We start from the raw sequence: 12624 nt of genomic DNA, 5'->3' as shown, positions 1-12624 counted from the left end.
TGCCCTCCCAAATACACACACTCCCACACACCCATTCTTCCCCGCCACACTCATTTCCCCACATGCACATTCCTGCAACCTCTTATTTTTATAGATACACACACACTTACCGACCAACACTTCCTTCCTACTAACCCCATTAAAGATGCACCAACAAATGCGCGTGCGCACAGAATGGCCTACATATATTCCCTCCACATATCCCCCCCATACATACATGCCCATCACAGCCAGAGTCATTCCTGGTCCTACCCCTCTGCCATGTGCCGTCTTTCTCTCTTCTCCCCACCTGCACCTCTTCTGCACACTCACCTTTTCGTTCTCTCCCAGTCCTGTTTTAGTCCATTACAATTTACCCTTCTTTCTGCCCTTTTCTCCCGGTCTCCCCTCCCCATCTATTTCTGGTTTTAGTGCTGACCCCCTTTTCCCGAACATTCGCTTTGGGCTAAGAATGAACCACTGCTTACTATCTGTATGTTTCCTGTGTACTTTGGGTCTTTTTCATGATGCTGATTTGCTATAATCCAGTCATTCACTGCTGCTTGAGCAATTCTTGAGCTTGGGAATGGCTACCAGCTTCACATTAAGCCATCCAGGTCTATGTCCACTTGTATACTGTCCTTTCTTTCCCAGGACAGAAGGTATTTCAGCTTCTGCCAGCTGCCCATTGCTGTGTCAGATCTGGTTTGTTAAATATATTTGAGCTGAGTTATACTTATACATTCAACTAAGAACCAAATTTATGAAAGAGTAGCAGTAGGTATTACAGGGACCTTCCAAAATGCCTTGTTTTGATACTTGGCAAAACTTTAATGCTAGATATCTGTACTGGTTTTCATTAAAGATTGTTGAATTAGATTAAAGACAAGATGGTTGCAATAAGCCAATCACATCACAAATAAATATGCTTCCTTTAACCTTTATTCTCATTTTCCCTGGTTTTCTCATTTTGAATTGGTCTTTGTTGACCAAATGAGCTTGGGTTGTTTTTATTATCCATGGGCAGTGGCTTTTGCTGGCTAGACCCACCATTTATTGACCATCCCTATTTGCCCCTTGAGAAAGTGGTGGAAAGCTGCCTTTATGTGCTGTAGGTAGAGCTATAATGCCCTTAGGGAGGGAATTCCATGATTTTGACCCAGCGACACTGTATTTCCAAGTCAGATTGGTGATTGGCTTGGAGGGGGTCTTGAAGGGGGTGGTATTTCTATGTATCTGCTGCCTTTGCTGTTGTAGTGGAGGGAGTGCGGTTGTGCAGCAGTGACTGGTGATGGTGGGTGATTGGGCTGTCAGTCCTGTTGACTTAACATTTTGAGCTGCCTCTTCTGTTTTTACCGTTACCATTGATGAATGTGGTTTGACTGTTGATTCCAATAGTTGCACCTCGTACTGCTAATTACTATCTTGCCCTCTTGTTTTTATTGTCTGTTTCTGATGTGGACTTGACTGTGATTAATGGTGGTCATCTCTGGTCCATTCAAATGTACCTTGGGAAGATACAGGAATGTAGAGCTGAGAGTCCCTGCAGGGTTGTAGATGTCACAATGCACTGACACACTCCAGCTCTTGTTTCTCCTCCTCCTCCCGTTCCCCCCCACCCAAAATAAAATCATGTTGTCATCTCCTGTGTAATTTCAGTCCTTTAAAGGATCAGAATCTGTTCTTACAGATATTCCTGTCTTCCTGGGTAGTGTAATGCACCATTGCTACTGAGGGCAAAGCTGTTACTTTGCATTCCTTTACAAGACAAAGCCAGCAGTGATGCACATAAACTCAAGCAGGTTCCTGAGACTGCTGTTTAGCCACTGCCTTGCATGGTGCCAAAAGTTTTGGATTTTGCTTGCAGTGTATTGAAGGTGTATTGCTTATCTGACCTTGAAATCAGTATATGTTTGTACAAAACTGACGGTTCAAGGTGGTGGGAGAGGCTATATTAGTTGGTGATTAGTTTCAGTTTCAGGGAGCGCTGTGCCATCAGGGCGCCAGTGTCAAGGGAGCACTACGCTGTTGGAGGGTCGGTGCCAAGGGAGCGCTGCGTGGTCAAGGCAGCGGTGCTAAAGGAGTACTGCGCCGTCGGAGGGGTGGTGCCAAGGGAGCGCTGCGTCATCGGAGGGTCTGTCCCAAGGGAGCGCTGTGCTGTCAGAGGTTCGATGCTGAAGGAGCACTGTATTGTCGGAGGGTCGGTGCCAAGGGAGCGTTGTGCCGTCAGAGGTACAGTGCTGAGGGAGCGCTGTGTTGTCGGAGGGTCGGTGTCAAGGAAGCGCTGTGCTGTCAGGGCAGCGGTGCCAAGGGAGTACTGCACCGTCAGAGGGTCAGTACTGAGGGAGCGCTGCACCATTGGAGGGTCGGGCCCAAGGGAGTGCTTCAGCCGTCGGAGGGTCAGTGCTGAGGGAGCGCTGCACTGTCAGAAGGTCAGTGCTGAGGGAGTGCTGCACTGTCGGAGGGTCAGTGCTGAGGGAACGCCGCACCGTCGGAGGGTCAGTGCTGAGGGAGCACCGCATCGTCGGATGGTCAGTGCTGAGGGAGCGCCGCATCGTCGGAGGGTCAGTGCTGAGGTAGCGCCGCACTGTCGGAGAGTCAGTGCTGAGGGAACGCCGCACCGTCGGAGAGTCAGTGCTGAGGGAGCACCGCATCGTCGGATGGTCAGTGCTGAGGGAGCGCCGCACTGTCGGAGGGTCAGTGATGAGGGAGCGCTGCACCATTGGAGGGTCGGTCCCGAGGGAGTGCTTCATCGTCGGAGGGTCAGTGCTGACGGGACACTGCTCGGTCGGAGGGTCAGTGCCAAGGGTGCGTTGCGCTGTTGGAGGGTTGGTGTGCCAAGCAAGTGCTGCGCCGTTGGAGGGTTGGTGCCAAGAGGGCGCTGCGCTGTCGGAGGGTTGGTGCCGAGGCAGCACTGCGCCGTCGGAGGGTCGGTGCCAAGAGAGCGCTGTGCCATCGAAGGGTCGGTGCCAAGAGAGCGCTGTACCATCAGAGGGTCGGTGCCAAGAGAGCGCTGCGCCGTCGGAGGGTCGGTGCCGAGGCAGCACTGTGCCGTCGGAGGGTTGGTGCCGAGGCGATGCTGCACCGTCGGAGGGTCGGTGCCGAGGCGGCACTACGCCGTCGGAGGGTCGGTGCCAAGTAAGTGCTGCGCTGTTGGAGGGTTGGTGCCAAGGGAACACTGCGCCGTCAGAAGATCGGCACCCAGGGAGCTCTGCGCTGTCGGAGGGTCAGTCCCAAGGGGAACTGTGCCGTCGGAGGCTTGGTCCCACAGGGGCGCTGTGTCATCGGAGTGTCATGCCAAGGCAACATTGTCGGAGGGTCGGCACTGAGGGAGCACCATGCAATTGGAGGATCGGTGCCAAGGGAGTGTTGTGCCATCGGAGGGTCGGCGCCAAGAAACTACTGCATTCTGAGGTGCTGCGCCTTCTCTTTGAGTGTCTGACAGCTCATCGAAGCCATAAGATATTGTGGAAATTCAGTTGTTGCATTGAGGACAGACTTGGTCATTAGTGCATAGCAAATGCTATTAATGGAGCTGGAAATAACTGATATGTTAATGTTTGATATATTACACGAAGGGATTGTCACAGCATTGACCTTGTGAAGTCTTGGAAGGTTCTGAGCTGGTGAACAGCACTATGGAAATGCTTATTTTGACTCTTGGTTGAGGGAATAGTGTTCTGTCCTGAGAGAACTGTCCTAAGCAGGGAGGCTGGATTGTTGGACATCTGTAAGAAGTTGCCTCTTTACCTGTCTCCTACAGAGATGTTGAGTCATAGAAATGCAAGTAGGCCATTCAGTAAGATCATGGCTGATCTGTGGCCTAACTCGATGCTGCCTTGGATCCATATCTCTTGATAACCTTCCTTAATAAAAAAAAGGTCTGTCTCAGATTTGAATTTAGCAATTAAATTAGTATCAACTGCCATTTGAGGAAGAGAATTCCCAAGCCTCCACTCTCTGTGTGTCGAAGTGCTTCCTGACATCACTCCTGAATGGCCTGTATCTAATTTTTAGACAGTGCCACCTAGTTCTAAAATCTAGACCAGTGGCAATAATTTATCTTACCTGCCTTTCCCTGTTTATATCCTGAAGACCTTGATTAGATCACCCCTAATTTATCTAATCTCTCCTCAGAAATTAACCCCTGAAGTCCAGGTACCATCCTGTGTTGAATTCCCTCCCTTCATCCCTTCCTAAGGTGTGGTACCCAGATTTGCTTGCAGCGCTCCACCTAGGGGTCTGACTAGAGTTTTGTATAGCTGCAGCATAATGTCTGCATCACTAAATTCCAGCCCTTTAGATACGAAGGCCAGCTTTCCTTTAACCTCCTTTCACTATTTCCTACATCCTGTTTGTGGCATTTTAAAGAGTTATGCACCTGAACCCAGCAATATCATTGGACAGCCACCGTATTTAATTTTGTGCCGTCTTAACAAAACGGTACCCAGATCTTATCCTTTCACAGCCTGAAATGGATAACCTTGCTTCCTCATGTGTTCATGCCATGAATTTGAGCTTTTGAGTTTTTGGCCGTGTGCAGTGAAATCTCAGGAAGCATGAACCGTGTCCAGAGTTACTTGGGGTAATTATATCTGATAAACACAACAATAATCTCATCCTAAACAAATCTGAATCATACATAACAACTGAGGGAGTGTCTGGAAACGTGTGTGTTGGTGGCTTTGTGTTCAGTTGGATCATTTGCAAAGCTATGAGAGAAAAGCCAAAACAGTTCAGCCACCATGAACCCAGTGGGCAGAGTGGCCTTTCTCATTGTGGTTTGATTCTATTGGGTGGATTAAGTCATTCTGCGTTTAGTTTTTGTGAAATGTGTTTCCTGTTTGCTATGATGTAAATGTATTCATTCAATATTTCTGACCCACAAGACTTCGACTGACCCATGGCTGATTGTTTTCACTGTGTCAGAAAAAGCCAACTGGAGCTGAGATCACAGCCTGTATTCTCTCCAAACTCTCACTATCCTCTCTCCATTTCCTACTTTCTACACTTGCTCATTATAACGGCACAGGTGCAGACCCATTCAATCCACCAAACTGATGCTGGTTCTCTGGACAGCAATCCAATCATTTCAATTCTCTGCTGTATCCCTTTGACATTGTGAGTCTATTGCCCCTATATCTTCAGTTTCCAGACTCTATCCTACTCCTCTGCTAGTAATGGCAATGGCAGCTATTATATGACCTGAGAGGCAGACGAGGTTTCCAGTTAATATCTCCTGAGAAAGATGAAATCTCTGACAATGCAGCACTTTCTCGGTACTGTGCTGGAGTGTCAACCAGATGTCTATGCACGAACGCTGGAGAGAGGCTTACCTCCAAGTCAGGATGATGAAGGTTCAAAAGCGCTGCCAACTGAACTCTACTGGACACACGAACCTGGGGTGCACCTTCCAGGAAGGAACTGGTATTTATTCAAAGGTGTGGTACTCTGTTACTGGCAGCAGTGAAAGAATGATCGAAAGCACCACACTTTTTTATGTGCATCTACTGGAAAACCTCAGGGGAGTCATTTCTTTTCAAAGTAATAAGCTCCCTGTACCTGTCTGAGCTACCTAGGTTCATAAATACACAGATATTGCATCTGCGTGTACCTCTGTCATCAACTCAGAAATTGCTTGAGTCTCTATATTTAAAATCTGGGGTGCGGGGCGCACGTCTGTGCACGGGTGTTACTTCTGATGTTTAATAAGGTTTTCCTGTTAATGGAACTCATTATAAACTGCTGTATCAATATTTGCCTTCCCAAAATGTTGTGTGAACCATCACTTAGCAGTCCAGGCCAATTGGTGACTCTGGTATCTCTTTAATGGCAATGCTTGGATATGTTTTTCAACAATGCTAATTTTTATTGCCCTTGAGATGCTGGTAGTTGTGATGTGATAGTACGCAATGGAAGTGTCTTTCTTATCCATTTCTCAAGGCAGTAAAGGGTCAGCCATTTACAGTAGGTCTGGAGTCACATGTAGGCCAGATTAAGTAAGGACAGCAGGTAAGGTTCAGTGCATTACTGAAACAGTTTCATGACAATCCAGCAGGTCTAAGGTCATTCCTGATGCTAGTTTTATATTTCAGATTTCTTTGTTTGAATTTATATTCTGCAGCTGCTATGGTAGAATTGGAGCTGATATCTTTGGAACTTCACTGCAGGTTGACTGGATTGTTAAACTTGTGATCTAACCACTGTTTTGCTGCATGTACTGTGGTGTGAATAAGGTTTGGCTGGAATCTGTTTGAAGCAGGCAGATATTAACATTTATCTGAATGGATCGTTCAGCCCCAGACTGAAATACTTGTGAACGATCATGGCATGCCCTGGCATAAATAGAACGTGGTTGTTTTTCAAAGCCATGCAATGTAAACATGAGCGGTATTTTCTTACATTGACCTCACTGGATTTGACCCTTGGCACGTCAGCTTGGCTGCTGCGCAGTGTTGTTAGTATTTATTTATAACCCCGAGGGGCTGGGAGGTGTGGTTACCACAGAGCTCTTTCATCTCGCTCTCGCTCAGAAATCCTGACGATAACTTCCCGTATTCCTCGCTGTTTGAAGAAGGGAAGGTTCCTTTTGTAACCCATAACTGACCAATACTACAGCTGTATGGCCCCTGGGTTTGTTTTCCTTGTACCTTTGCTGAGAAACTATGTACATCATGCTAATCCTGGTTGTTTTTTCGTACAGTACTTACTCTCATCTGGAATGCCTATTTTTTTGCCCCCCCCGTCCCTAGTTTGGATACAAATTTCTTTACAGCCGCAAGCTTTTAAGTAAGGACCACCCATAAATCCCAGAGCATTCAATCTCAAAAACAAATGCCAGACAGTCAGAATCTGATTATCATCAGTCTTCATCAGGGCACTGAATAAAGTACTGCGGCTACTTAAGGGAGTGCGAGAACTTAAGCAATCATGCACAACAGATTTTAGTAAGTGTTTATTGTAGCAAACAAGCTGAAAGTTGCAGGAAAGGTAGATTCAGTTCTCTATTTGTGTGGCTGCTGTTAACATTTTAGATGGCTCAGGATTAGCAAAAACGCTTGTCATTCCTATCGCTGCACTGCAATACCTCTCTCATTATTGGAAAATTCACCTTTCTTTCTGTCAGTCTCTCCTTGACCCTGTATTTGCAGATCTCCTCCAGTCCCGAGAGCGCTCAGAGATATCTGAGCTTCTCTGCTTCTGGCCCTTTGCTGCCCCCCCACCTTTTAATCTAGCCCCATCATTGCCCCCAGTTATCATGATAGAATCCCTACAGTGTGGAAACATGACATTCGGCCCATCGAGTCCACACTGACCCTCTGAACAGCATCCACCCAGACCCAGCTGCAACAAGAATAAAAAGAAATGATTCCCAGTTACAGGAGCAGTCAGAAGCCAGAGGTACACAGATTTAAGAAGATTAGCAAAAGAGAAAGACAATGAGGAATATTGTAATACAGCAAGTTGTTGTGATCTAGAATGTGCTGCCTACTGGGGCAGTGGAAACAGATTCAACAGGAAATATCAAAATGAATTCATAGATTTCATGGAATCCCTAGAGTGTGGAAGCAGGCCATTCAACCCATCAAGTCAGCACCAACCCTCCAAAGAGCATCCTACCCAGATCACACCCCTAACCCCCTCCTTAATTAAATAAATCTGCAATTAAAAAGCTAATCACCACCAATGGTGATCATAAAACCATAATTGATTTGTCATTTTAAAAAAAACCTGCTTTACAAATGTTCTTCAGAGAAGGAAACCTTCCAAGTTGACTTGGTCTGACCTAACCTAAATAGGACTCTAGAGCCACAGCAATGTGATTGATTCCTAACTGCTTTCTGAAACAACCACACAAGACACACTACTGTCCAAACAGTCACTTGGTGGAACAAAACTTGAATCTTCTTGAAAAGAGAAACTTGTGTTTTTTTTTTCATTCATTTGTGGCTTCGCTGGCTGGCCAGCATTTATTGCCCATCCATAATTGTCCTTGCGAAGGTAGTGGTGAGCTGCCTTCTTGAACCACAGCAGTCCATGTGCTGTGGGTTGACGCCCATTGCCCTTAAGGAGAGAATTCTAGGATTTCCACTGAAGGAATGATGATTTATTTCTAAGTCAGGATGGTGAGTGGCTTGAAAGGGAACTTGTAGGTGATGGTCTTCTAATGTATCTGCTGCACTTGTCCTTCTAGATGGAAGTGTTGTGGGTTTGGAAGGTGCTGTCTGAGGGTCTTTGGTGAATTTTTGCAGTACATCTTGTAGGTGGTATATACTGTATATACTGTCCCTACTGAGTATCCGTGGTGGTGGGAGTAGGTGTTTGTGAATGTGGTGCCAATCGAGCAGGGGCTGCTTTGTTCTTGTGTGTAGTTGGAGCTGCGCTAATCCAGGCAAATGGAGATTATTCCATCACACTCCTGACTTGTGCCATATAGATAATGGACAGGCTTTGGGAAATCAGGAGGTGAGTTACTTGCTTCAGTATTCCTCGCCTCTGCTCTGCTCTTGTAGCATGTGTTTATGTGGTGAGTCCAGTTCATTTTCTGGTCAATGGTAACCCCCAGGATATTGATAATGGAGATTTGATGATATTAACACCACTGTCAAGGGGTGGTGGTTAGAGTGTCTGTTATTAATGATTGTCATAGTGTGGCATTTGTGTGGCATGAATGTTACTTGCCACTTGTCAGCCTAGACCTGATATTGTCTAGACCTTGTTGCACTTGAACATGGACCACTTCAGTATCTGAGGAGTCACAAATGGTGCTGAACATTATGCAATCATCAGCGAATATTCCCACTTTTGATCTTTTGGTGGAGGGAAGGTCATTGGTAAAGAGCTGAAGATGGTTGGGCCTAGGACACTACCCTGAGGAACTCCAGCATTTGTCTTGTACTCAGAAGGACAAATCAAGAATGCCAAATTTCAGACAATTACATGAATTGCTGCTATAGGGAGAAAAGGCAACTTGGTTGGCAAGTTGACTCTGGCTGATTCTCCAAGCTGCAAAAAATGTGCAGTGCTCAGAATAGTTCAGCAAGTGCTGCCCAATTGTAGAATCACATCTAACTGTCAGTGGTTTGTTTTGGGATTTGAATATACAGACTTAATGAGTATTGTCAGTAGTACTCTTAAATGATGAAAAATTGAAAGAACATGAGCTTAAACGGGAAATCGGAGATGTATGTGGTAAAAGGACATCTATAATTATGGGTGACTTTAATCTGAAAATAAATTAGGTGAATCAACTTAGTCACAATTCTATAGAGGAGGAATTCTTAGCATGTATATGGGATGGTTTTCTGGACCAATATGTTGAACAACCAATGAGAGACAGGCCATTCTTAGACTGGGTATTATACAATGAGAAAGGAATAATTGGTAATGTGATTGTGAGAGGCCCCTTGGGAATGAACGACCACAATGTGATAGAACTCTTTATCAAGATTTTAATTTAGATAATTAGATAGTTTAGGAGTTTAATTTAGATAAATGTGAGGTGCTGCATTTTGGAAAAGCAAATCAGAGCAGGACTTAATGGTAAGATCCTATGAAGTGTTGCTGAACAAAGAGACCTTAGAGTGCAGGTTCATAGTTCTGTGAAAGTAGAGATACAGATAGATAGGATAGTGGAGAAGGTGTTTGGGATACTTTCCTTTATTGGTTAGAGCATTATCAGAGTTGGGATGTCATGTTGCGGCTGTACAGGACATTGGTTAGGCCACTGTTGGAATATTGTGTGCAGTTCTGGTCTCCTTCCTATCGGAAGGATGTTGTGAAACTTGCAAGGGTTCAGAAAAGATTTACAAGGATGTTGCCAGGGGTTGGAGGATTTGAGGCTGAACAGGCTGGGGCTGTTTTCCCTGGAGCGTTGAAGGCTGAGAGGTGACCTTATAGAGGTTTATAAAATCATGAGGGGCTTGGATAGGGTAAAGAGACAAGGGCTTTTCCCTGGGTTGGGGGAGTCCAGAACTAGAGGGTATAGGTTCAAGGTAAAAGGGGAAAGATATAAAAGGGAACTAAGGGGCAATCTTTTCACGTAGAGGGTGGTGCCTGTATGGAATGAGCTGCCAGAGGAAGTGGTGGAGGCTGGTACAGTTACAGAATTTAAAAGGCATTTGGATGGGTATATGTTTAGGAAAGGTTTAGAGGAATATGGGCCAAGTGCTGGCAAATTTGACTTCCCCCACTCACCTATTGTATTCTATGCTACTTTCTCCCCAACCCCACCCTCCTCTCACTTATCTCTCCACCCTTCAGGCTCTCTGCCTGTATTCCTGATGAAGGGCTTTTGCCCGAAACGTCGATTTCACTGCTCCTCGGATGCTGCCTGAACTGCTGTGCTCTTCCAGCACCTTTCTAATCTAGACTCTGGTTTCCAGCATCTGCAGTCATTGTTTTTACCTTGTGGATAAGCAGTGGCAAAGTTCAGAAACATGGTCATAGTTGAAAGATAAGGGGTAAATTTTTAGCACTGAGATGAGGAGAAATTTCTTCACTCAGAGAATGGTGGGCCTATAAAATTCACTACCACTGAAACTGGTTGAGGCGAAAGCATAGTGTGTTTTCAAGAAGGAGATAAAATTAGCTCTTGTGGCTGAGGGGATCTATGGATATAGGGGAAGGGTGGGATTACAGTATCGAGCTCAATGATCATATTGAATGGATGAGCTGGTTTGAGAGGCCAATTGGCCCACTCCTGCTCTTATCTTCTATGTTTGTATACTTGATTCAATCTGAGAGCTGGCCTACTAACTTGGTGTTACACCAGCACTGAAATTCATATACAACATTGTTTAGTTACATCTCGGGCGCAGTCTCTTTTCAGGTTGTTGGCAGAATTTCAGTGACGGGCTGAGAATGGTTATGTGTTTGTACAGTCACCTAGCTGAGATTAGTTAGCTTTCTTTATGATCACTTGGCTAATATTAGTTAGTGTCTGCACTGTCGCTATAGTTGCCTTTATGGTCACTGAGGATTGGATTAGTTTGTCTCTGTGTGTTCCCCGGGATTGGATCGGTTTGTCCCTGTGTTCCCTGGGATTGGATCGGTTTGTCCCTGTGTGTTTCCCGGAATTGGATCGGTTTGTTCCTGTGTGTTCCCTGGGATTGGATCGGTTTGTCCTGTGTGTTCTCCGGGATTGGATCCGTTTGTCCCTGTGTGTTTCCCGGGATTGGAATGGTTTGTCCCAGGGTTTCCTATTTTGTGTCTATGTTGTCCCTTATTTTAAAATAGATATTGAGATCCCTAATGGGAAAAGTGACACAGACACATAGGGACAAACTGGTTGAATCTTTGACTACAGGGTTAAAGTTTTATAAACTCACATGTAGATTCTTTGTGTAATGTAAGATGTCAGGTTATGCTGACTGAATTGTCATTTTGTTTGTTCTCTTCTAGTTATTTCGTGAAGTGCGAATAATGAAGATTCTAAATCATCCTAATATAGGTAAGAGTTTGCTTCTTCAAGCTGACCTTCAGTCTGTGGGGAACTGGCTGGATCTACTATGAGACTGTTAATGGGCTGTTCTATGTGGAGGTTCTATGTGTTGAGCGTCTCCTCATTCAGACCCAGCTGTTTTTGTCGTGTTCCATCCTTTCTCACTTTGACCCTTCCTGACCCTAACCCTAACCCATCCCAATCTGTGGAAACAACTGATCTGCATCTTCCCTGTCCACCCCTTTCAGTATTTTGTAACTTTCAATGAGATCACCTCTATCCTCCAACTCTCCCAATCTATGGATTCCAGAGCCTAAGTTGGAAAATGTCAGCCCTACAACTTGCTCCAGCCCACCTCACACCATGGCTAAGCAAATACTTCCCGGGTTTGGGGAAGCAACTGAGATTCTCCCCTCTTGAATTAATCATTTCCAATTCAAGTATACAGCCTTGATCATGTCAAGATGTAATATGGTGGTAAGTGCTGGCATACAATTGATCCTCGCCTTGAAGGGGTAACCTTCCCTCAGAACAGCAGGGATATGAGCATACCAATTAGGAACAGGCAGAGGCCATTCAGCTCCTTGATCCTGCTCCACTGTTTGTGGAGTTGATAGCTGGCATGTTCGCATTGGAGTTCTGCACTCCCATCTACACACCTCTGCACTTGATTCCCCAGCCTAAATAGTTTCAATCCTCTTCCATCTTAAATGTTCAGTGACCCCACCTCATTTGCCTTCTGAGGCAGAGTTCCAAAATCAGACAACCCTCTGAGACATTAAAATTCTTCTTAGCTTCATCCTGAAAAGGTAGTTAATTTTTAAACAGCTCTCTCTAGATCTAGTCCAATCTATCCAAACTTTTGTCCTTAAGACAGCCCACTTTTTCCAGATATCGATGTAGTAAACCTCCTGTGAACTGTCTGCAATGGTAAAACTCTCCCTGGGTACAAAGCATTAGCCTCCACCTCTCATGTACCACATTCCCCCACTCAGGAATCCTTTGAACATGACAGAGGTTGGGGGAAGATTTGTTTGTGTAACTCTTTCACAGTTTAGTTGCTGATTGTATGATACATACCTGACTCATTGCTCTCAAAACATGTAGCCGCAGGTTGAAAGTTCAGACCTGTGTTCAGTTTTCTTCTTGATCCTCACCATTCTTTCAGAAGATTAAATCTTTATTGCCCCATAACAGTACAT

The 12624-nt window shown here is 45.4% G+C and overlaps 1 protein-coding gene across 2 annotated transcripts in view; it reads left to right on the top strand.

The window, feature by feature from the left end:
* LOC122543779 (serine/threonine-protein kinase MARK1-like) overlaps positions 1-12607 on the top strand; it is a 64057-nt gene extending 51450 nt beyond the window's left edge. For both annotated transcript variants that reach the window (XM_043682540.1, XM_043682541.1), the window contains exon 4: positions 11383-12607. In XM_043682540.1, the coding sequence (XP_043538475.1) occupies positions 11383-11493 (111 nt within the window). In that variant the 3' untranslated portion in view covers positions 11494-12607. The remainder of the gene's footprint in view (positions 1-11382) is intronic.
* Positions 12608-12624: the final 17 nt, after the last annotated feature.

This window comes from Chiloscyllium plagiosum, chromosome 45 (assembly GCF_004010195.1).
Source record: "Chiloscyllium plagiosum isolate BGI_BamShark_2017 chromosome 45, ASM401019v2, whole genome shotgun sequence".
Taxonomy (NCBI): Eukaryota; Metazoa; Chordata; class Chondrichthyes; order Orectolobiformes; family Hemiscylliidae; genus Chiloscyllium; species Chiloscyllium plagiosum.
The sequence above is the reverse complement of the archived record's forward strand: the minus strand, read 5'-3'. Positions and strand labels throughout refer to the sequence as shown.